This window comes from Sesamum indicum, linkage group LG10, assembly GCF_026168435.1.
Source record: "Sesamum indicum cultivar Baizhima isolate 11 linkage group LG10, ASM2616843v1, whole genome shotgun sequence".
In the NCBI taxonomy this organism is placed as follows: Eukaryota; Viridiplantae; Streptophyta; class Magnoliopsida; order Lamiales; family Pedaliaceae; genus Sesamum; species Sesamum indicum.
Window position 1 is genome coordinate 5,011,396 of NC_142666.1, and position 24,815 is coordinate 5,036,210.

At 33.5% G+C, this 24,815-nt stretch overlaps 3 protein-coding genes, 1 long non-coding RNA gene and 2 other non-coding genes across 10 annotated transcripts; 2 read left to right on the forward strand and 4 right to left on the reverse strand.

The window, feature by feature from the left end:
* The first annotated feature begins 461 nt into the window (after nt 1–461).
* LOC105172358 (protein farnesyltransferase/geranylgeranyltransferase type-1 subunit alpha-like) lies at nt 462–5,998 on the forward strand. Its single transcript, XM_011093745.3, has 5 exons — nt 462–772; nt 1,315–1,424; nt 3,942–4,062; nt 4,195–4,290; nt 5,295–5,998. Exons 1-5 carry the CDS (start codon nt 533–535, stop codon nt 5,721–5,723), a joined length of 996 nt encoding a protein of 331 aa, XP_011092047.2. The 5' UTR covers nt 462–532; the 3' UTR covers nt 5,724–5,998.
* A 593-nt stretch (nt 5,999–6,591) lies between these two features.
* Nucleotides 6,592–6,664, reverse strand: TRNAA-CGC (transfer RNA alanine (anticodon CGC)). The gene has a single exon. It is a non-coding gene; the product is annotated as a tRNA-Ala (tRNA).
* A 4,707-nt stretch (nt 6,665–11,371) lies between these two features.
* LOC105172359 (protein farnesyltransferase/geranylgeranyltransferase type-1 subunit alpha) lies at nt 11,372–15,449 on the forward strand. 5 transcript variants are annotated; one of them, XM_011093747.3, is made up of 6 exons: nt 11,372–11,574; nt 12,141–12,426; nt 12,952–13,061; nt 13,419–13,539; nt 13,672–13,767; nt 14,755–15,449. In XM_011093747.3, exons 2-6 carry the CDS (start codon nt 12,187–12,189, stop codon nt 15,181–15,183), a joined length of 996 nt encoding a protein of 331 aa, XP_011092049.1. In that variant the 5' UTR covers nt 11,372–11,574; nt 12,141–12,186; the 3' UTR covers nt 15,184–15,449. The 5 variants fall into 5 exon arrangements, with proteins under 5 accessions (XP_011092049.1, XP_011092050.1, XP_011092048.1 ...); XM_011093748.3 differs by having other exon boundaries at nt 12,160–12,426; XM_011093746.3 differs by having other exon boundaries at nt 11,372–11,539.
* A 256-nt stretch (nt 15,450–15,705) lies between these two features.
* TRNAA-CGC (transfer RNA alanine (anticodon CGC)) lies at nt 15,706–15,778 on the reverse strand. Its single transcript has one exon. It is a non-coding gene; the product is annotated as a tRNA-Ala (tRNA).
* A 1,318-nt stretch (nt 15,779–17,096) lies between these two features.
* LOC105172369 (zinc finger CCCH domain-containing protein 48) lies at nt 17,097–20,768 on the reverse strand. Its single transcript, XM_088886065.1, has 9 exons — nt 18,963–20,768; nt 18,745–18,840; nt 18,570–18,659; nt 18,366–18,467; nt 18,119–18,268; nt 17,871–17,990; nt 17,733–17,792; nt 17,480–17,577; nt 17,097–17,384 (listed from the first exon to the last, which is right to left on the reverse strand). The coding sequence occupies exons 1-9, from the start codon at nt 19,542–19,544 to the stop codon at nt 17,237–17,239; spliced, it is 1,446 nt and encodes a 481-aa protein (XP_088742191.1). The 5' UTR covers nt 19,545–20,768; the 3' UTR covers nt 17,097–17,236.
* Nucleotides 20,769–23,277: 2,509 nt separating this feature from the next.
* On the reverse strand, nt 23,278–24,508 carry LOC110012724 (uncharacterized). Its single transcript, XR_002287927.2, has 2 exons — nt 23,796–24,508; nt 23,278–23,686 (listed from the first exon to the last, which is right to left on the reverse strand). It is a non-coding gene; the product is annotated as an uncharacterized LOC110012724 (long non-coding RNA).
* Between the last annotated feature and the right edge of the window lie 307 nt (nt 24,509–24,815).

Genomic DNA, 24,815 nt, shown 5'->3' on the forward strand with positions numbered 1-24,815 from the left:
TGCTCAAAAGAGTTTAAAATTTTTATTTTTCATGTAAGATAATTATATTATATTAACCATACAAAATTATTAAAAAAAATGGCTTCGTTCCTAAAAAATAGCTAATTTGATAATTTAACAAACTTATGGGACTAAAGCGATAAATTTAATGAATTTGACCAATTTACCTTCCAAAAAGTCAAACTCCGACCGTATTTTCACTGAAAAATAATTAGACGGACCAAATTAAGATAAAAATTAAAATGTAGAGATGTCAAAATTAAGAAATGAACTTGAGAAATTAAAATAATTTTAAATAAAATTTAAGGAGAGGAAATATAGCATTTACTCTATCTTATTTTATAATTTTTATTTTTAATTATTTAAAATTAAATTAATTTAAATCAAAAGTTATGGGTACTTCCTTTCCTAATCCATTAACAAAATAATAAATATTAAATTATATTTCTAAACCCGTATTTGTGTTCACTTCACTCTCTACTATTGGCCTCCGAATTCAAGCTGTTCACTTTACCAGTCGTAACAGGTCGACATGAATCGCGGGGTTGAAGAAGAGAGAGCGCGAATTCCCATGAGCCAGAGACCCGAATGGGCTGATATTCGGCCCGTCCCGCAAGATGACGGCCCGAATCCGGTCGTGCCGATTGCTTACACCGATGAGTTCAGCGAAACCATGGATTACTTTAGAGCCGTATACTTGGCGGATGAGCGATCCCCACGCGCACTTCAACTCACTAAAGAAGCCATTTTTCTCAATTCAGGGAATTACACTGTAATCTTCTTCTTCTTCTTCTTAATTTGTCGGTTTATAATTTATCTTAACTGAATTTAACTGGAAATAAACAGTACGAGTGCAGTTGATTTAATTGTTGAAATTATATTTGTTAATTTGCATAGGGGAATAGCTGTAAGCGTAAACATTTTTTTTTATTGTTTTGGTAACTATGTGATGCTGAGATTGGGAGAGTGAGATTTCGAAAGCATTATCTGACTCAGATTTGTAGGTGTTAATGTAAAGACTGTGGGTTCATCCGTGGACGTATATAAAGCTGAGGTGAATATACATGCTCCATTGCTTGTGTATTTTGTAGTTGGTTTGCGTGACAAATACATTGTGGATGCGCGATTTGCCAAGTTTGGATTGAGTCCTCCTTTTGGTATACATGGAATAACACAAACACAACAATGTTATTTAGGGAGCGATGAGTGAGTTTTTAATGTATAAATGCCAAGGGCTGACTAGTTTTGACTAGAATGTCTTTCTTGAAGACCCCTTGGTACAAAGTCTGTGCTGAAAATTTCTTCTATTTATAGGTGTGGCAATTCAGACGTCTAATACTCGATGCACTTAATGTTGATTTGCATGAAGAATTGCATTTCGTTGACCAGATTACAAAAGACAATTCCAAAAACTATCAAATATGGTAAGCAGTTATTTTACTGATTCATCTCTTTCCCATTTGTGAAACTGTATTTATTTTCTGGGGGATGCTTGAGCAAGTTATAGTTGCACATCTGAAAACATAATTAGAGAAGAAATTTTATTTGATTATCAATTTCCCAAAGAAACTGATGAATGTGATTGAGCTTTTCTTACAGTATATCTTTTCAAGGGTAGAGGAATTGGTTGAAAGACTCAAGCTGAAAGAGCTCAACTTATATGGAGTAGCTATATATTATCTCTTGAATTGTTGTTAACAGGGTTATTGTCTCTTCGGGTGCAATCCTTAATTACATGAGAATGCATGGCTGTATTACTTTCTATGAGAATGAGAAAGAGCTGGTTGGTGTAGACATGAGAAATTAGGCTGATTAAGTGGAGTAAACTGAGGTTTGAGTTGAAATGAATTGGCTGTAGAGCTTGTGATTGGGCTGCATTATGTATTCTTGTTCTCACTCAATTTGTATATGCGCATCTAGAAAGGTGTATCCTTGTTTTCAATTTTTGTGGCAGCAGAAGGTGTGCATTACAGGAATGGATAGACTTCGGATCATCCTGTCTCCATCAATGCTCTCCTCTCTCTGTGTCTCTCACACACACACTAGAACATGGGTGTTTAGGCTACATTTAGCGGAGAGATGAACTGAAAAGCTGCCCAGGAGAGCATAGTCTTGCCCCTATGTTTCTGCAGCTCCTTTTTCCTTTTTATCAGGTTGTGATGGATGTCTTTATAGTTTATTTAGTTTTCTTCATGACATGTTAGGCATACTCGTCATTACTGGAATATTCTTTTTCAAATTAATTGAAAGAATTATTGAAGGAGAAGATATTATGTAAGAGGCCGTGATTTGATAGAAACAATTTTATAGAAATTTATAAAGCTAGCATATTCAAATAGGAGGATTCCAATTAAGCATTATTAAACATGGAAATACTTAATTTGGCCTTTATGTAATAACAAATACAGAGGAGAAGATTTTAAAGATTTGGTGGTCATGTTTTATAATTCATTCAACCAAACACATGGCTTAGTTGGTATGGAATATCACATATGACACTATATCGAACCAAACACATGATATTGTATCATGACACTATTTATCATACAATTTCACATCCCATCAAATCGCAATATACTTGATCTTGTCATCCTAACCAACATGCCCTAACTTGACTAGGTATCCTCAGATTTATTTATTGTTTGGTCCTGGAGTGTGAACAGCTTTGTCGTGGGAAAAGTTGGAATTGGTTTTCGAGTTTTTCATATTGAGAACAGTGGAGTTTTGGATTAAGATAATTCCTAGTGCTCTAATAATTTGGAAACAGATGAAGGAATTTGGTGACTCCCAGCATATGTTTAGGTGAGTCTTGATGCATAAGAACATTTTTGTTCTTGTTGCTCTGGTGGTTTTGCATTTTGTGCATGAGTGAATGTAAAAGTGTCTCAGAATGGAACTTGATCTGAGTTTTTGGTTCTAAATCTCCATGAGCTGAACTGAGGTAGAAGCCATTATATTTATCACTTTGGTATAATGGTTTAAGTCTGAAAAAGAAGTTGATGGTGGAATGCTTTGGAATGAAGCATTAAAGTCTGTTAAATTAACTAGCATCCAAGGCTTACACATGGAGAAGCTGATGAGAAATCCTTGGTCAAGTTCTTAGAAAAGATCATTGGAAGTTCCTAGAACCCAAATTGATAAGAACATGCCCGCACGTAGTTTTCTTGTTAATTGCTTAAGGATCTGATTATGTTCAGCAACAAAACTTCACTGGGTCCAAGCTGAGGTCCAGGTCTGCGTGAAACTTGATCAAACAAATATCAAGTAAATAAAATGGCATGACAAGAATTTGGATCTAGTCTATTTTTAGTCAGGCCAATCTAGGTTAAGGCAAAATCTGGTTCAACTCTCGAATATGGTTAGTAGGTTGATTCAATTGAGGGGGAGCAAGTAAACTCAGAGTTAGAAGCAGCTTTCTGTGCTTTCAAGAGAAAACATTTATTGATAAAGAGTTTCAGTAACTGGGTATTCATTGACTTATTGTTCTTGAAGGGTAGAAAGTAATTTACTAATGCGGCAAGAAATGGTGTTATGATGTTGGACATTGATTTTCATGACCAGATGGAAAATATGGCATTTTTGCATAAGTGACGGTATGTCACCCGTTACAGTTCATATTAATGCAATTTCTGATTTTGAACCTGATCAATATAACTTTTACTGTAAAAGTCACTTTGCATGTTCTCCCCGCATCATTCAGCTTCTTTTTCCTCCCTACTTGTAAATTTTTATATTCATGTAAAATCTGGTGAACTCTCAATTACCCTTTTCAAGAGGAATGTTAGGAGAAAATGCGTTAAATCTGTCTCTGTTATTGGCTGTCGGAGATTACCAGAGTTGCCCTGCCTGTAGACCCTGAATCTAGAGTGAGAAAAGAGACTAAGTGTTGTGTTCATTATTTTCTCTACATCGGCTGGCATTTCAAACTATTCAATTTTTAGGCATCATAGGCGGTGGGTTGCTGAGAAGCTTGGGACTCAAATAGCAAGTAAGGAGCTTGAATTCACCAGGGAAATCTTCTCTCAGGATGCAAAGAACTATCATGCCTGGTCCCATAGGCAGGTGTGCTGAATTCACTTTTTCTTGTTTCTAGGGCAGAAAAACAAATTAAACCTAAACAAAACAGCAAGTTTTCGTTCTTAGATCTCCTTTTTGTTGTCCTACACCACATTATGATAAAATTTCTCTATGCAGTGGGTTCTTCAGGCTCTTGGAGGATGGGAAAATGAGCTTGCCTACTGCGATGAGCTCCTCGAAGATGATATTTTCAACAATTCTGCTTGGAACCAGGTGCTTTTAAAATGTTCATCTTATGAATGCTTGCTTTGAGTTCAAACATAAACTATCACATGCACTGAGTAGTGAATATGTTAGTATTCTTAATGGTTTTAACTAACTCATCTGTGGATAATTAATAGGTGAGTAGAAACAGAGCACGGTATCTGGAAATAGAGAACTTTAAGAGGAAACTTACATTTCTTTTGCAATCCAAATCTGTAGAATCATATTTCTATCCAACCAATATGAGAAATCATTAAAATAATTTTGGAAAGATACATAGAAGAGGATCCAGGCTACGGAAGTTTTGGGTTCGTTCTCCAGTTTGGCCTCGGTTTTGCACCCCTTTTTTATTGACTGGAAAGGTGGATTGAAATTGTGGGTATGAATAAGTGGTTTTAGATAGAAAATTGGAATATTGGAGAGAAAGTAGTCAAAAGGATAGTAAGATCAAGCAAATGAGCGGATTGATGGTTGCTGGAGCATGGGATGGAAAATGGCATAAGGAAACTAATTTGTGGACACCTATTGATTTGGATGAAGTGGAAGCAAAAGGAATTTACCAAAATGTGGGGAAACTAAAAAACTACTGACCCAAATGGTTAGAGATACCAAATTGAGCTTCTTTTCCATTACAAAAGAGTATAGATTTTCAGTTAAACTTGTTCGTTCTCTATGTTAGAAAACAATTTGGGGCTTGCCACCAGAAAGTTGGATATGTGGATTCTGCAGCTGCAGAGAATGTTGATATTCAGAAATGAGAGCTGATTTTTCAGCTTCAGTGAAGTCAAGCGAGTAGCTCAGTATATGAGATGGATTAAAGTTTAGCCCCTCAATGAAACTCACAAGGGGGGAAAAAGAAGATGTGTGGTGGGTGTTTCTTGGTATCTTTAACCAGGATGCCATGGACTTCTGGGTCTTTGGCTAATAACATTCAGTTTCTCTTAACCTTGAATAATCAATATTCTTATTTTCTTGGCTAATATCTGATGCTGTGATTTTGTTCTCGTTTGCAGAGATATTTTGTTGTAACTAGGTCTCCTCTCTTAGGGGGCTTAGAGGTCATGCGGGACTCTGAAGTTGCTTTTGCAATTAAGGCTATTTTAGCCAAACCTGAAAATGAAAGTCCTTGGAGATATCTGCACGGACTTTACAAAAATGATGTGAACTCTCTAGTTAACGACCCTCGAGTTGCATCAGTTTGCTTGGACGTTTTGTTGGACAAAAGAGATTGTGTTCACGCTTTGAACATGGTTTTGGACCTTCTCAGCCATCACCACCAACCTAGCAACGAGTTGAAAGATGCAGTTGATGCTGTGTCTCCGGACCCCAAGCCCTCCGATTCAAACTTTGCTGAAAGAGTATGTTCTATCTTGCAATTGGTAGATCCCATAAGAGCAAGTTATTGGAGGTGGCGCAAGACCAGTATTCCTGCACAAGATTAATACCGAGGTAAAGAAACAGTCTTTGTTTAAGTCCATAAAAATCGAATAGCGATCCTCTATAACTACTTCGAGTATTCCTGAACCTGGGATTGTTCGTGGAAGTGAGTTTGTACTAGGTTAGATTTAACTTGGAACTCCCATTTGAATGGGAGCCTGTGAGAGAGAGCTCTCAGAATATTACAAATCCATTGTCCCTAACTGCTGTTCTTGTTGGTGCCAGTTCAACTAGTTTAGACTCAAAAAGAATTATATGTACCACGCCTGTTTCATTTTCATTTGCAGTTTTTTATTTCTGACACACTAATTAAAGTGAAAATATATTTATTTATATGTATTCTCATTACAAATATATTGATTTGACACCACGGTCTAATATAAATTACAATCTTATTAATTAATTTAAATATATTCTCATTTTCGCGCGAAAATTTGTATAAAAAAAAATACATATTTTTCAGAAAACTGATGTTTTATAATGTTTCTCTATCCGGAAAATTCATTTTACCAAGAAAGAAATTGGTATTGAGGTCATCATCCTCTACTCTGATTAAATGGTATCTCTTCCTTTTTTATCCATACCAATCCTATCCTTTCTTTCTATACAATAATAAATAATAAATAATAAATTTATGTAAATTTATAATTAATTTTTATAAGAATTGTTAATCAGATGAACTGAGAGATAATTTAAATATTAATATATTTAAATCTGAAATTAACAAGTCCTCATTCATTAATCAACGCAGTATATATCTATTAAAAAGAATAGTGAAGTAAGGATAAATATTTTTATATATCAGTCACTTTCAGTTGAATTCTCTTAAATACCCCATTTCAACATTTGAAGCTCTATTTGGTTGGCAAAAAATGGAGGTGCGGGGAATCGAACCCCGTGCCTCTCGCATGCGAAGCGAGCGCTTTACCATATGAGCTACACCCCCTCATTTCATAAATGTTGTAGTTAATTCTATTCCCAAAATTAATTTAAAAAGATAAATCATTTTATTATGTGATGGAATTATCAATTTCCAATATAATTTTCTTTCCATCATTTTTATTACTGTGATGATAATATTATTGTTACAACTTCGTATTAATATTAATAAAATTATAGATAGTACTATTAATAAGATAAGGAAAAACTACAAAAGTTTGACAGATTATAGATACTCTTTTGTTATTTGAAAACTTACCTATACTCTTTAATTTTAACTGTCGTCTAACAATTAGCTCATTCTGTTAGTTTCCGTTAGAAATCCATCCATTTTTATGGTAAACTGACCAAAATGCCATTGTGGACTAAGAATTATAATTTTATTTATTCTTTTATTGACTAAGTGGATAAATTTTTTTTATAATTTTTCATCCATGGCGTTCAAATTTTTTACATCTTTTTAGAAAAAGAAAAAAAAAAATTATTGAGGGCATAGTTGATAATTTCATATATTAATCCAAGGATTACATAATTTTATCAAAAATCAAGGAATTTTGTAATTTTTCAAACAATAAGAAGATATTTGTAATTATACCAAATTTTATTAAAAAAACTCTTTGTAATTTACCATAAAATAAATGAATAAAAATTTGAAAAAAAACTCTACAAGATAAACTAATCATCATCATTTGAACATGTATATTCAACTCAAGCTCGAGTCCAAAACTTTTGAACTTGATCTTGGATTTGTATATCTTTTTCCTTATGTATAATATGGGTGAATAACAATTTACTCCCGTGATATTGAAAATGAGCAAATTATCTCTCTATAAAAAAAAATATAGCAGTTTACCCCCTTGTATTTTGAAAAGTGAAGCAATTTACCTCCCTAGCTAAGGAGGTAAATTGTTTATTTTAAAAAACATAGGGAGGTAAATTATTGTATTTTAAAACATATGGGGAGATAAATTGTAATTTTATTTTTTCATCGAAGAATAATTGCTCATTTATAATATCATAGAAAGATATTTGCATTATTTCCAATACAAAATATATATTTTGATCTTATGGGTAAAGTATAGTAATCTAAATTTTTTAGATTAATGTGTTAGTGTTGTTGCATCATAGTTTAAAGCAACAAATTGACCTATCAATTTATCAAACAAACAGATAATGAAACAGAGGTTGCAAAAATATGAATCTTGAATTCTCTCTCCTTTTAACTTCCTTATATTTGCTTAAATGTTTCATAGAAGAGCCAAATTTCCCTATTTATTCATTTCTTGAAAGTATAAATTGAGGGGCAATAAGATCTAGTTTTGTTAGTGAAATTGAGACCCTATGACCATAGAGGTCATGAGTTCGAGCCCCGTTTATGCGCGGGTTGTTATTTCCACTAAATAGTAGGTGATGTTTGCCTTATAAGATAAGTCTACTGCACTAAAGAAATAAGCGAGCGCAAATTATCAATATGAAAACAACTAAATTACAACGAACTTTTATAATATCTGACACAATTATAAATATTTCTTTCTTGTTTTGAAAATCATAAATGCCCTTAATTTAACGTTCATCCAACAACTATAAGGGTAAATGGTACATAAAAAATAGTTTATGGAGGCAAAGTGTATTTTACCCTAACGGCTCGAATTCAATTAGTACAGAAATAATCAAATTCACTCTAATTATTAATCAAAACCAAATTCAAATGCATAAAAGTTTAAACTCAATAGTGATTAATTAAAATAAACTCAAACAATTCAAGCAATCATTTCATGGGACTTGCTTGAGAAGCTACTTTGAAGAAACCCTATGAAAAATGGAAGTTAAAGGTGGCTCCTAGTGAAAATAGAAAGCTCCAAAGCTCAAGCTGATTCTCAACTAAAATTATTAATATTTTTTTTCTTTCAAAAATTATAAATATCTCCTAAAATTATAAATATTCTAAATAAATATTCCTTTATAACCGCTCATTGTAAAAGAATATTTATTACAGTATTTGTAATTGTTTAAACGAGGGGTATTTGTAATTAAGGTAAACCTCATGGAAGCCCCTTCTGATTTACCTTTAATATTAACGTACTATTTTAGTAAGGGTTAAATACACTTTCCACCCATGAGATATGTATATATTGTCGGACTTACTCTCCTATGACTAGAAAACATATTAATTTTCGCTATGGTTAGCTACTATAGTCAAAAGATCAAAAACATGACAAATACAAATCAACCACCACTTTGTAACGACTATTAGCCATTATTTTCCTCAGAGATAAGTTCAGCAACAATACTGTCCAATGAGGGAAGAAGCCGCCAGTAAAAGAGTCAGAGGCGCTGCTAGCATCTGAAATTGGAACGGATACGCCCTCCTTTAGACAGTGGGAGCACTAGATGACTCGTCTATATCGTACCGAGTGCAAGTGTAGTCAAAATATTAGCCATGGCTAAAACTATGACAAATGTTTTAACTACAACTAAAACTCATAACAAATATTGATTAATCGTGGTAAAATTAAGATTTTGATTTTATTTAACTGTGATTAATAGTATTAATTTACCATAACTTTTGAGCCGTTGTCATTTATATTGTATCTAAAACTCAATTTTTTTGTAGTTTATATAGAAGATAACAAAACCCCTCTTCACAATTCGAATTTTTTATGTTGAAAATGCCTTTATTATTTACACCCACTAAAATATGTTTATTATAGTCATTCCATTAAATCATAATTTGAATTATTATAGAATTATTTTTTATAATAAATAATACCAAAAATTTATGATTTTTATAATTAGTATGAAAATATGTACAAACTCTATATTGTTACACCACGATCTACACATCCTTACATGAATTTTTTTAGCATAGATAATTTATTTTGTAAAACAAATTTGCATAAATTGGGCTTGAAAATATTTTTTTTTATCTTATATAATTTATAAAAAATTATAAATTTTAAATATTATTTTTGAATAAAAATGAGTAAAATTTTAAAATCATTAAGAGTAGTTTTGTGGGAGATTTTTTTATAAAACATACTTTAGGACGTAAAAAAGAAAGTACAAGAGTAAGTTAGAAGGGCATTTTTGTCCTATCCATGACAAATTATTTTGTTTAAGGGATTTTTGTTCGTTTCATATTTTAAGAAATAATTGCAACCATAAATATAATTCAGAGGTGTAAAATGTATTTAACTCTTTTAGTAAAACCAAACACGACAAATGGTTATTCAACGTAGGGGCCGTTTGCAAATATTTAAAATAAATAATTATTAGTTTATTATTAAAAATAATATTTTATTAGGTAAATATTATATTTGGTCCCTTAAGTTTTTGTTTAAAATTATTTTATTCCTCAGGTTCATTTCTTAACATTAGCATTCTTAAACTTTAATTTTTGTCTTAGTTTGGTCCCTCTGACCATTTCTCGACGAAAATGAGGCCGAATTTTGACTCTTTGGAGGGTAAAATGGTCAATAATTTTCATTAGATAGTCCTTAAGTTTGTAAAGTTGTCAAATTAATCCTTTCCTACACAAAAAAAATAACTTTTTAATATTACTTTTCTACTGATATGTTGTAATTATCTTATGTGAATAATGAAAACTTTAAACTAGGGCTGGCAGATGGGTCGAGCCGGCTCGACTTTGAGCTCGAGCTCAGTTTTACTTGTTCACCAGCTCGCGAGCTGGTGAATATATATATATATATATATTTATATTTATATATATTTTTATTTTTGAATTTTTTATATATTTATTTTTATATTTAATATTTGATCAATTTTATAATCTAAATTAACCATATATTATAATTATTAATCAATATCATACATTTTATTTTGAATAATAATAAATTATGGTACTTTTATTTATACATTTTATTTTTATAAAAAAATAAATTTAATCAACAACTTAGTAAATTATAATATTTTTTATAATTAAAATTATTTATTTAATATGATATATATAACTTTATGTTATATTTTAATATATATTTTTATTACGTTAATATTTTTTAAATTGACTAGTAATTCACTTATGATTTTTTATTATTTATAAATTTATGTTAAAATTTAGTAATTCCTATGAATTAATCTAGAAATCATAATAATAATAATAACAACAACAGCAACAACAATAATAATAATAATAATTATGATGATGATGATGGTTGAACAATTCTAATTATTATTTTATTATATATATAATGAGATTAAAAAGTTTAATCAATAATTACGATATCTTAAAATTCGGGTATACCTGATTCATACGAAATTTAAATATATAAAAGACTGTGTCCATTAGATGATATCAAACGGTATGATCTAAAATCACATGGCCTGATTCAACAATACAGCGCTTTGAATGATTACTCTTATGTTTTGAGTACTCTATCTAGACATCCGTATATCCAATAAGTCTAAAACTTTACCAAATATATTTTTTTGTAAGTTTTATCATATGTAACGGTTTGATCTGAATTTTGATGGCGCGATTAACCCATGTTGTTCGATAATGTTAGATGATAGTTACATAAATATTATACTAATATTTATAAATATATAAATTTTGCAGATTATGAACATATATTAATTTCAACTATATCTATATAAAAATTTTATAATTCAAACTCATGATTTAAAATGATGATAATGATAATAATTATAATAATAATAATAATAATACAAAATGTCAAACCCATCTCTTTCTCTCTCTCTTTTTATCGTTCTTTTCTTCCTCCTCCTTTCTCTCTTTCCCTTTCTATCTCCATTCTTTCCCCAAACCATTCTCTAAAAACCCTAGCCCCCAAATTCACGACAACAAGAAAGGCAAGTCGACAACGAGGACAGCAACGAGTGCGGCGATGAGTGCGCCTTCCAGGTATTGTCTTGTTGCTGTTCTGTTTGGAATTCCAGGTAATGATCAACAACGAAAAGTCTATTTTTGCTGTTCTGTTTGGAATTGTCTTGTTGTTGCCGTTCTGTTTGTCGAGCTCGAGTTGAGCTCATCGGCTCGAGCTCGAGAATAGAGTGTCGAGCTCTATAAAATTGACATGCTCTAATCAATGACTGCCAATGAAAATAGAGTTACATTCTACGTGTCCATTTCATAAAGTCAACAGAAATATTGACAAGCACTCTAAATGGACATTTCAATCTTCAATCTCTATTTCTGTTTACCAAATGAGCATTTCTACCTTCAAATGGGCAAATTTATCCTACAGGCAACATGGCTTTGCAGATTCACATTTATTAGTGTAATTGTGACAGAACTTTCCCTTGTGGGTTTAAATGAGAAGCAAGATACAACCTTTTCCCTGTAAATAATTTATCTTCATTCTGATAAATGTGTGGGCTTCTTAACAAATAATTTATCTTTTCCCTTGTGTTCACTTCACTCTCAAAGAAATTCTTTCAATTTTAATTCTTCTTATAGTTTTATACTAAAAAAATAGAAGCTATTGGCCTTTTCCGAATTCAAGGTGTTCGCTTTACCTTCAGTCGTAAAGCCTTGCAACTGAGGTCGACATGAATCGCGGGGTTGAAGAAGAGAGAGCCAAAATACCCATGAGGCAGAGACCCGAATGGGCTGATATTCGGCCCGTCCCGCAATATGACGGCCCGAATCCGGTCGTGCCGATTGCTTACACCGATGAGTTCAGCGAAACCATGGATTACTTTAGAGCCGTATACTTGGCGGATGAGCGATCCCCACGCGCACTTCAACTCACTAAAGAAGCCATTTTTCTCAATTCAGGGAATTACACTGTAATCTTCTTCTTCTTCTTTATTTGTTGGTTTATACTTTTTCTTAACTGAATTTAACTAGATATGAACAATACGAGGGCAGTTGATGTAATTGTTGAAATTATATTTGTTAATTATAGCTGTAAGCGTACACAATTTTTTTATTGTTTTGGGAACTATGTGATGCTAAGATTGGAAGAGTGAGATTCCCAAAGCATGATCTGACGCATAATTCTAGCTGTTAATGTAAAGACTGTGGGTTCATCCGTGGACGTATATAAAGCTGAGGCGAATATACATGCTCCACTGTTTGTGTATTTTGTAGTTGGTTTGCGTGAGAAATACATTGTGGATGCGTGATTTGCCAAGTTTGGATTGAGTCCTCCTTTTGCTATACATGGAATAACACAAATACAACAATGTTATTTAGGGAGCGATGAGTGATTTTTTAATGTATAAATGTCAAGGGCTGACTAGTTTTGACTAGAATGTCTTTCTTGAAGACCCCTTGGTATAAAGTCTGTGCTGAAAATTTCTTCTATTTAGGTGTGGCAATTCAGACGTCTAATACTCGATGCACTTAGTGTTGATTTGCATGAAGAATTGCATTTCGTTGACCAGGCTACAAAAGATAATTCCAAAAACTATCAAATATGGTAAGCTGTTAATTTACTGATTTGTGGATATGGTGTGTAAAATAGTCCAATTTGAACCTGATCCATATAACTTTTACTGTAAAAGTCACTTTGCATGTTCTCCCCGCATCATTCAGCTTCTTTTTCCTCCCTACTTGTAAATTTTTATATTCATGTAAAATCTGGTGAACTCTCAATTACCCTTTTCAAGAGGAATGCTAGGAGAAAATGCGTTAAATCTGTCTCTGTTATTGGCTGTCGGAGATTACCAAAGTTGCCCTGCCTGTAGACCCTGAATCTAGAGTGAGAAAAGAGACTAAGTGTTGTGTTCATTATTTTCTCTACATCGGCTGGCATTTCAAGCTATTCAATTTTTAGGCATCATAGGCGGTGGGTTGCTGAGAAGCTTGGGACTCAAATAGCAAGTAAGGAGCTTGAATTCACCAGGGAAATCTTCTCTCAGGATGCAAAGAACTATCATGCCTGGTCCCATAGGCAGGTGTGCTGAATTCACTTTTTCTTGTTTCTAGGGCAGAAAAACAAATTAAACCTAAAGAAAACAGCAAGTTTTCGTTCTTAGATCTCCTTTTTGTTGTCCTACACCACATTATGGTAAAATTTCTCTATGCAGTGGGTTCTTCAGGCTCTTGGAGGATGGGAAAATGAGCTTGCCTACTGCGATGAGCTCCTCGAAGATGATATTTTCAACAATTCTGCTTGGAACCAGGTGCTTTTAAAATGTTCATCTTATGAATGCTTGCTTTGAGTTCAAACATAAACTATCACATGCACTGAGTAGTGAATATGTTAGTATTCTTAATGGTTTTAACTAACTCATCTGTGGATAATTAATAGGTGAGTAGAAACAGAGCACGGTATCTAGAAATAGAGAACTTTAAGAGGAAACTTACATTTCTTTTGCAATCCAAATCTGTAGAATCATATTTCTATCCAACCAATATGAGAAATCATTAAAATAATTTTGGAAAGATACATAGAAGAGGATCCAGGCTACGGAAGTTTTGGGTTTGTTCTCCAGTTTGGCCTTGGTTTTGCACCCATTTTTTATTGACTGGAAAGGTGGATTGAAATTGTGGGTGTAGATAGAAAATTGGAATATTGGAGAGAAAGTAGTCAAAAGGATAGTAAGATCAAGCAAATGAGTGGATTGATGGTTGCTGGAGCATGGATGGAAAATGGCATAAGGAAACTAATTTGTGGACAGTATTGATTTGGATGAAGTGGAAGCAAAAGGAATTTACCAAAATGTGGGGAAACTTAAAAACTACTGACCCAAATGGTTAGAGATAGCAAAATGAGCTTCTTTTCCATTACAAAAGAGTATAGATTTTCAGTTAAACTTGTCGGTTCTCTATGTTAGAAAACAATTTGGGGCTTGCCACCAGAAAGTTGGATATGTGGATTCTGCAGCTGCCGAGAATGTTGATATTCAGAAATGAGAGCTGATTTTCAGCTTCAGTGAAGTCAAGCGAGTAGCTCAGTATATGAGATGGATTAAAGTTTAGCCCCTCAAAGAAACTCATAAGGGGGAAAAAAGAAGAAGTGTGGTGGGTGTTTCTTGGTATCTTTAACCAGGATGCCATGGACTTCTGGGTCTTTGGCTAATAACATTCAGTTTCTCTTAACCTTGAATAATCAGTATTCTTATTTTCTTGGCTAATTTTTGATGCTGTGATTTTTTTCTCGTTTGCAGAGATATTTTGTTGTAACTAGGTCTCCTCTCTTAGGGGGCTTAGAGGTCATGCGGGACTCTGAAGTTGCTTTTGCAATTAAGGCTATTTTAGCCAAACCTGAGAATGAAAGTCCTTGGAGATATCTGCGCGGACTTTACAAAAACGATGTGAACTCTCTAGTTAATGACCCTCGAGTTGCATCAGTTTGCTTGGACGTTTTGTTGGACAAAAGAGATTGTGTTCACGCTTTGAACATGGTTTTGGATCTTCTCAGCCATCGCCACCAACCTAGCAACGAGTTGAAAGATGCAGTTGATGCTGTGTCTCCGGACCCAAAGCCCTCCGATTCAAACTTTGCTGAAAGAGTATGTTCTATCTTGCAATTGGTAGATCCCATAAGAGCAAGTTATTGGAGGTGGCGCAAGACCAGTATTCCTGCTCAAGATTAATACCGAGGTAAAGAAACAGTCTTTGTCTAAGTCCATAAAAATCGAATAGCGATCCTCTATAACTACTCCGAGTATTCATGAACCTAGGAAATGAGTTTGTACTAGGTCAGATTTAACTTGGAACTCCCATTTGAATGGGAGCCTGTGAGAGAGAGCTCTCAGAATATTACAAATCCATTGTACCTAACTGCTGTTCTTGTTGGTGCCAGTTCAACTAGTTTAGACTTTTAAAAAGAATTATATGTACCACGCCTGTTTCATTTTCATTTGCAGTTTTTGATTTTTGAAACACTAATTAAAGTGAAAATATATTTATTTATATATATTCTCATTACAAATATGTTGATCTGACACCGCAGTCTAATATAAATTAGAATCTTATTAATAAAATTAACAAGTCCTCATTCATTAATCAACGCAGTATATATCTATAAATATATACAAACTCTTATATCGAGTTTCAGTTGAATTCTCTTAAATACCCCTTTTCAATAGTTGAAGCTCTATTTGGTGGGCAAAAAATGGAGGTGCGGGGAATCGAACCCCGTGCCTCTCGCATGCGAAGCGAGCGCTCTACCATATGAGCTACACCCCCTCATGTAACGAACCTTGTAGTTAAATATTCATCATACTATTCTCATAAAAAAGTCTTTGTAATTATATCAAATTTCATAAAAAAAGTTTTTGTAATTATGTCAAATTTCATAAAAAAAGTCTTTGTAATTATGTCAAATTTCATAAAAAAGGTCTTTGTAATTATGTCAAATTTTATAAAAAAAAGTCTTTGTAATTTACCCTAAAATAAATGAATAAAAATTCGAAAAAAAAAACTCTACAAGATAGCTAGTCATGATCATTTGAACATGTATATTCAACTCAAGCTCGAGTCCAAAACTTTTGAACTTGATCTTGGATTTGTATATCTTTTTCCTCATGTATAATATGGGTGAATAACAATTTACCCCCGTGATGTTGAAAATGAGCAAATTATCTCTGTACAGAAAAAATATAGCAATTTACCTCCCTATCTAAGGAGGTAAATTATTTATGTTAAAAAATATAGAGAGGTAAATTATTGTATTTTAGAAAATACAGGGAGATAAATTGCAATTTTTTTTCATCGAAAAATAATTTGCTCATTTGCAATATCACACAAGAATATTTACATTTTTTCCAATATAAAATATATATTATGATCTTATGGGTAAAGTACAGTAATCCAAATTTTTTAGATTAACGTGTTTGTGTTGTTGCATCATAGTTTAAAGCAACAAATTCACCTATCAATTCATCAAACAAACAGATAATGAAACAGAGGTTGCAAAAATATGATATTTGCTTAAATATTTCGTAGAAGAGCCAAATTTCCCTATTTATTCATTTTCATCAAAGTATAAATTTAGGGGCAATAAGATCTGATTTTGTTGGTGAAATTGAGGTTCTATGTCTTTAGAAGTCATGAGTTCAAGCCCCGTTTATGTGTGGATTGTTATTTCTACTGAATAGTAGGTGGTATTTGCCTTATAAAATAAGTCTACCACGATAAAGAAATAAGCGAGCGGAAATTGTCAATATGAAAACAACTAAATTGCAACGAACTTTCATAAAAGATGACATTTATAAATATTTCTTTTTTGTTTTGATAATCATAAATACTCATAATTTAACGTTCATCCAACAACTAGTATAATTTCTTGATCTTTGCTAGATTTTCATTGATTTTACCCTTGTGAACTTTGAATTTATAATTTTACTTTAAATTTTTTTTGTAGACTAAGTAGATTTTTTTCTTTAATTTTTCAAAGTTTTTGTTTTATAATTTTCTAAAGAAAAATATACAGTAAAAGCAAAATTAACAATTCCACCTCTATCCAAAGAGTAAAAGAACAGATTGGTAGAGATGAAGAAGAATATATGAATAATTGAACGCAAGTGCATATACAAAATTGTGGCCTTTTTACATCGCTGGTGTTCTGGAGACAGTTATCAACAATCTAAATGACGAGATTGCCTGAAAAACATATCAACAGCATTCTCTCTTCATCAAGTAGAGTTACAACGCAGTTTCTTCACATGGAACTCCATGCAATTTCCAGACGGAGATCTCCCCAGTGCCGTCACCCGTAAAAAATAGTCCGTCGCTGCCAATTTCTATCACTTCAACTTCCAGCTTGGAAAATATTCTGCCTCTTTCGGTAAACCTTAAATCACAAAACACAGACATGATTACACAGTTGCCAAAGAGGAGGGGAGAAGATATTGACAGAAACGATATTGGGTCGATGATGATACTCACGAGGGCAAGTCATAGAGGCGGACAGTGTTGTCGTTACATGAGCAGAGCAGAATAGGCTTGGCCTCAGCATCATGTATGCCACAAAGAGCAATAAAACCCTGAAACAGCATTAAATATATTCAAGATTTTCAGAATGCTAAAAAGATTTAAAAGCACTTGACACAGGGATGGGAAATACAGAGGCCAATGGAGGCACTGCACAAATCAATGCATTTTCGGGTAAATTCTTTTCAAGTCAATGTATTTCACTTACACAATCTTCTTTGATCTCATGAATCACGTCTATGGTCCCGCTTTCAGTTGCAGCCCAAATCTATTTGACACACAGAAGTAAAGGAATTTAGCAAGATGCAGCACAGTGCATCCCCAATTGAATTATAAAGAGCCAAACCTTCAGTGTGTTGTCCAGAGAAGCAGATAGCAAATAGTTATCCCAGCAAATGATGGCCGTTACAGCTCTTGTGTGCCGATTTAGTGTATGCAAACAATGCAGATTTTTCCGGTCCCACACCTGGAAAACGGTAAACAAATGAATAATATTAGGTATACATACAAAAAAAAAAAAAAATTGGAAGCAGAAAGGGGCAGAAAAAAGAAAATGGAAGAAAAGAAATAGAAGAGCATTATATGAAAACTTACCCTTATGGTACAGTCTCTTGATCCTGAATAGAGCCTATTGTCAGACCCTACAATAAGTGATGTCACGGCGCCTTGGTGCCCCTTCAGCATTTCAGCAGCCTCCAGGGTAAGAGCCTCCAGATTCAATTTCCATACCAGTATGCTACCATCCTGCAGCCATATAAGTTTTGTTTCATACATAAAATGAGAATCCACAGTGCAGCTAATGCAGCCATAAATATACACGGTGAAAGACCCTGGGAGTTACCTCCATTCCAGCAAACAACTTATCATCATCCAGGACCATGCTACAAACTAACCCAGCAAGTAGACCGAAACCAAACTCAGCATGATGTTGTAGGTTCCATGCCTGTTTGCCAACACAAGTATTAAGTCCATATCGAAAAGGATGAACTGGCATACAGTGACATAGTTCATTGGAACATGATAAAAGAAGAAAGTATATTTATACCTTCAAAGCAGTTTGCAGTCCAACCAATAACCACGAGCCTTCGCTGATTAAACACCCTGCTTCACCATCGGTAATTACAGAACCAGCACACTGCATCCAGAGAAGAACAGAAAAATGAATAACAGAACACCCTATTTACAAGATGACAGTTTCATTGATAGAAACTTATTCCCACCTGACCGGTGTGGCAGTCCCAAGCTCGAATGGTTTTATCCTTGCTACATGAATATAGCCTGTCGGAGCCAGATGGGAGCGAAATCCCAGTCACAGCCTGAGGAAAGTTGTATCAAAGTACTTGTGTATTAGTGAAACCCGTAACAAATGCAAGGCTAAACAGTGGGGACATATAGACCATGATTTTAAACAATACTAAACTCATTTATCAATAAGTACCTTGGTATGGCCTTCTAACTTTTTCAACAATGTGAATCCAGAACCAGAGAACCAAGAGTGCAGATCCTTGCACTTGTCTCCATGGACACAATTTCCTGTGACCCAGTACTTGCATTGCTTTGGCTTAGCTTTTTGAGAGCTAAAATTTTCAGGTTCACTTCTTACAGCTTTCAAAACCTCTGGCTGGGCCTGTATATCACCATGAGTGCTCGAGGAAGCGATGGTCATTTCTATATCCATGTGAACATTCTCATTTCCAGTATTTGCCAAGACGTTCTGATGGCTGCTCTGACCACTTCTACTGGTGTGCATGCCTCCTTTATTACTTGAAAGGGTGGCAGTCTCGGGGTTCTTATATTTAGGACTCCTCCAGGTCATCTTTCTGGATTGCATTCCACGAACGTCCTTCGCTGGTGCCAACTGGATCTCACGAGATTGTGGAGGTGGCAATTCTCTGTGCATGAACCTACATGGATTCCTATTGCATCTCCCTGCAAGCCAGTAGGTGCAGACTTGGGTTTTCACAGGCAGTCTTCCAAATCCATCACAGGTTGAGACTCTAGTTGCTGCCTTGACTGCCATCTTATAATACTAAACCAAAACAGAATAACAGAACAATCAAAAACTGAACCAAGTTGGTGAAACTCAAACCATAAAGCCTGCTGCTTCCGCTATATAAAGTTGAAGGAACCCAAACATGAGCAAGTGCACCAAAATCCAAATATCATCGACTCCAGATTGTTTCTTCAATTCAGTGCCACAAGAAAAAGTTTACAATCTAGAAACAGAAACCCTAAAATTCCAACCATACTGTCTGCATGCACAATTTCACTGAGGGACTATAAGTGAAAACCAGACACAACATCGTCCAATTTCTTGATATTTAAGACATGGAAGAACCACTTAAATCAAAACCTATCTAAAGCAGATAATTCCAGAAATCATCATCAGCCGGGACCATAACTTTCCATAATTAAATGATCCGGTAATAGCGCATATGAGCAACCATTGCTTCCAAGATTCTTATTTCTTGAACCAAAACATAATCTCCCAACAAAGATCCACGCGTGGGAGACAAAATTCACTGAGGGACTATAAGCAAAAACCAGACACAAACAGCGTCCAAAATCTTGCATATAAGACATGAAAGAACCTCAAAAATCATAACCTAAGGGAAGCAGAAAATGAATCCCACATCCAATGATACTATCTTCATCAGCCAGGCCATAACTTTCCGTAGTAACATCAGAATCATCCAGCAGTCACGTATATCAGAACCGTCGTTTCCAAGATTCGTATTTCTTGAACCAATCTCCCGAGACAGATCGACAACGTAGCAGAAAATTTACTCGAGTCGAAGAATGCAACATACTTGTAAGAAACAGTTAAACCTCGCTAATCAAATACAAAAAGAGTCCTGAACAAAGAAGCCCTTAGTTTCAACTCCCTCAAAAGCCACGACAAGAAATCCAAGAACTCCAGACCAATCATTGCCGATTCTTGAGAACCCATCGATGATGATGATTGGGTTGATCGATTGAAAACGTACACAAATCGAAAACTCTAAGAATATACACAGAATCAAAAGATAGCAAACCTGATGATATTGAACCAAAATCTCCGAAAATAAAACTTCTCTGATCAGAGATGAATGATCAAGGTTTGATAAGAGCAATTGAACAAAGAACTTATTTTTTTTTTTTTCTGAGTAATTTGAGGAGCAAAACTGATCTAATGCTACGTCAAACTCCTATATATAGACGCGAGAATTTAGGATCAATTAAACTAAATACTTGAAATTCAACACATCTTTTTTGTTTTCTTCGCTTTCTTTTTTAGAAATAACCAAACTCAATGAATTTTTTACCATAAAAGAAATTCCCACTTCCCTTTTTACAGATATGAATTTTACCGATCAGTAATAATAATGCCATTAATTTGAATATTGTATATTCTAATCCGAATTTCTTTTCATATAATTATAAATATTTTTAGTTATTTAAAAAATTATTAATATTTTTTAAATTTTAATATTGTTTAAAAATTAATTCATCGCATTAGTTTTTATTAAATTTTTATTTATTTTTTTATGATATATTGACCAAAATATTCATATAAAAAGAATTATGATTTTTTTAATTTTTTATGGATTAAGTGGATAACTTTTTTAGAATTTTTTGAAATTTTTTCATCTACTCTGTTCGATTATTTTATAATTTTTTATTTATTTTAACAAAAATACAGTAAAGAAAAAGTTGATAATTCCATACCCCCATTTAAGAATTATATAATTTTATCAAATATTTGAAAATATTTATAACTTTTTGAATAACAAGAGGTATTAATAGTTATGTCAAAACCTCAGTGGAGGTCATCGAAATGTACCCTTATTTTTATGTATATTTCAAGAATTAGACCTCTTTAAAAATGTGGAATTAATTATGTTTAGACCTCTTTAAAAATTATGTTTAAAAATGTGAAATTAATTTTCATGTATTTATAAATTAGAATTAATTATGTTTAGACCTCTTTAAAAATGTGAAATTACACTTTTACCCCAAAAAGTTTAGAAATTACATTTGCACCCTTAAAAAATTCACTTACACTTGACCCTCTTTTGTTAGGATTTAGATGAAAAATGCTAATGTTAGTAAAAATAATTCCATAAAGTTTTAAATTTTACCCTTAACTCAACGTTTTCATGCAATAATTTAGTGTTTATGAATGAAAAATGTAATTACGTTAACATCACTTTCTCTCTCGCTCTATATATGTATATTACATTTATTCTTTTATAAGTACAAAAATATTCATGAGAATGTTAAATGATAAGAAAAGTTAAAAATTCATGTATTTCTCTTTGCTTACATTAGCATTTTCTACCCAAACCCTAATGAAAGGGGTCAGATGTAAATTCAGAATTTTCAAAATTGGTATAAGTGTAATTTCCAAAATTCTCCGAAATAAAATATAATTTAGCATTTTTTAAAGAGTTGTAAGGATAATCAATCTTAAAAATTAAGTTAAATTGTAAATAAGCGTCAATAATTCATGAACATATAAAAATAAAGGGTTAAATTCATTTTGACCCCCTGTGATATATCAAAATATAGAAAATCCCCCTAAAAAAATTTTAATATAAAAAATCATTCCTATGTTATCGATAAATAATCACACTCGCCCCTTGCTCAACTTAAACCTATTTTTTTTTAAAATAATAGCTCAAATACCCATTCTAGTCAACCGTTCAAATTAAATCTATTAATATATAATTATTTTGAATGATAATATATATAATTTATAACTATTAAAATATATTTATAATATATAAAATTATAATCTATAAAAAAATTCAAAATAAGAAATATAACCCCCTATCCATCCCCCCCCCCCCCTGCCTCCCTCCTCCCCTTCCCTCGCCCACTGCCCATTTGGGTAACATCGGTCGTCGAAGTCGCCTAGGGGTGAGGACGGTGCGCGCGCCCTCCTCTTCTGCAGCAGCAACGGCATATTCGTTGTCGTCGCTCTGTTTTTTTTAAATATATAATTTTTAATTAATTTAATTAAAATTATATTTATAAATAATTAAATAGTTATTATATAAAATAATATTTTATTATTAATAAATATATATATTAGATGTGAGAGAAGGACAAAAATATTAAAACAATATATTTTTATAGTAAATTCGCAGTCAAAGCACGTGTGACTCAATTTCTATACATAGGGGGTTTTTTGAACTTTATTTTATATCACAGGGGGGGATCGATACTTTAATTTTCATAAGAAGTTTTTTAAACAGTCCTATTATCACAGGGAGAGTAATTTATCTTCTTCCTCAATTTTTTTAGATAGAGACATAAATTGCTTCATTTCAAAAAATACATGAAAATAAATTACTGTATTTTAAAAGATACAAAGAGGTAAATTGTATTTCTTTTCCATATAGAGTAATTTACTCATTTGCGATATTACAGGTTTTTTCTCCGTGACACTCTCTCTCTCTCATAGAAAAAGAAAAAAATCTAAGAAATTCAAGTTCTTCATTTTGACGAACACAATTTTCCTTAGTATTCTAACAATTTAGAAAAGAAAACATACATAGAAAAGTGTCTCGCTAGCTTTTAAATATGACAAGTTTTTCTAGGGGTCTCGTTTAGGCTCGCCAACGTTGCTCTATTATTAACCCATGGTCACGATTTCGCATGTTTGTGCTTCTCTCACCTCTCCTCAAGTATATTCTTGGTAGTCCGTGGGTCAAGATCTTCCTCAGGGAATATAAATATCAATGAAGATCAACGGTGCAATAATCAAATAAAACAAACTATATATATAGAGAAAAATATAATTTAAATATTAGAGGAGAGAGTAGAAGTCAGTTCGGTTGTGTTGGAAAATAACAATGTTTAATCCATAAGATAAATTATATCGCAAGTATAATAATTTATGTGCACACTAAATATAAAATTACATTGGCACATAATCGTGGATCGAGTAAACCTGTAGCGGTGGAAGTATGTCGATCGACATATCCGGGTCTAACTCGTCTACAAGCTCATGCCTTAATTCGATCATAAACACGTCAATTTTCTCGTTGTTTTGAAGATCATCCCAAGAACATTTTCAAGATTCCCGCATGTTGGATCTCGCTTTGAATCTTACCCACGAACGCACCTTGCTCGCCATGTTGGATTACTACTAAAGTAATCCACTTATTTACACACCTTTAAATCCAAGAAATCTATGGTGATGCTCTTAGAAAAAACATAGAGAGATATATGTAGGAAGCTGCTTCGCTTCGGAAGCGTATAAAAAACCAGATCAAGGGTGTACCTTTGATCTTTCCCAGGCGTTCAGCTAGGGGTGGCAACGAGTCGAGCTCGGCCATTTTTGTTGAGCTCGAGCTCGAGCTCGACTCTGCAACTTCAAGCTCGAGCTCGAGCTCGAGCTCGCCGAGCTCGCCCAGGTTGAGCTCGAGCTCGAGCTCGACACTGCATTCCCAAGCTCGAACTCGAGCTCGAGCTCGAGAAATTGAGCCCGAGCTCGAGCTCGAGCTCGTCAGCTCGATAGCGCCTGGACCACGCGAACCACTCCAGGGTGCCTTAGGCGGACGAGTCGAGCCGCATTTGCCCGAATCACATCCAAAAATACACAAATGGAGATGTTACCTCCGACGTCACCGGCGACTCAATAGATGATTCTGCAGTTTCAGATTGACATGATTGAGCCCATGACTGCAAAAATTCCTCAATCTCTTCAACAATGTGAAGAGTTTTTAGAGCGCGGCCACGGCGACATTTGTGATATTGGCAGGGATCTTTTTCTTCTTGTAGAGAGTTTGCAATTCTCTCCTTGTGGGGGGGGGGGGGGGAGAGGGGGAGGAGAAGTGGTGGGTGGTGGCTGGCGGTGGCGGTGGCGGAGGGAGAGATGGATTTGGGGCTAGGGTTCTAAGGATTTGGGGAAGAAAAAAGATTGGAGAAAGAATGGAGATTAGAAAGAGAAAGATAGAAAGAAAAAGAAAGAAGAAACGAGAAAAAGAGAGAGAAAGAGATGGGTGTTGACTTTTGTTGTATTATTATTATTATTATTATTATTATTATTATTATTATTTTATTATTAGTATTAGTATTAATGTATTATTATTATTATTATTATTTTAAATTATGAGATTGAATCATCAAATTATTACATAGATATAGTTGAAATTAATATATATTCACAATTTGCAAAATTTATATATTGATAAATATTAGTATAACATTGATCTAACTATCATCTCACATTGTTGAACAACATGGGTTAATCGAACCATCAAAATTCAGATCAGACCGTTAGATATGATCAAACTTACAT

Bases quoted from the DNA above. Each gene is read 5' to 3' on its own strand.
- LOC105172358 (XM_011093745.3), top strand. From the start codon at position 533: ATGAATCGCGGGGTTGAAGAAGAGAGAGCGCGAATTCCCATGAGCCAG. The intron at 773-1,314 runs GTAATCTTCTTC...TTCTATTTATAG, and splicing joins TCAATTCAGGGAATTACACT to GTGTGGCAATTCAGACGTCT. The intron at 1,425-3,941 runs GTAAGCAGTTAT...TTCAATTTTTAG, and splicing joins TCCAAAAACTATCAAATATG to GCATCATAGGCGGTGGGTTG.
- LOC105172359 (XM_088886136.1), top strand. From the start codon at position 12,187: ATGAATCGCGGGGTTGAAGAAGAGAGAGCCAAAATACCCATGAGGCAG. The intron at 13,540-13,671 runs GTGTGCTGAATT...TTCTCTATGCAG, and splicing joins ATGCCTGGTCCCATAGGCAG to TGGGTTCTTCAGGCTCTTGG. The intron at 13,768-14,754 runs GTGCTTTTAAAA...TCTCGTTTGCAG, and splicing joins ACAATTCTGCTTGGAACCAG to AGATATTTTGTTGTAACTAG.
- LOC105172369 (XM_088886065.1), bottom strand. From the start codon at position 19,544: ATGGCAGTCAAGGCAGCAACTAGAGTCTCAACCTGTGATGGATTTGGA. The intron at 18,660-18,744 runs GTGGGAATAAGT...CTCTGGATGCAG, and splicing joins GGGACTGCCACACCGGTCAG to TGTGCTGGTTCTGTAATTAC. The intron at 18,269-18,365 runs GTAACTCCCAGG...ATATGGCTGCAG, and splicing joins AGTTGTTTGCTGGAATGGAG to GATGGTAGCATACTGGTATG.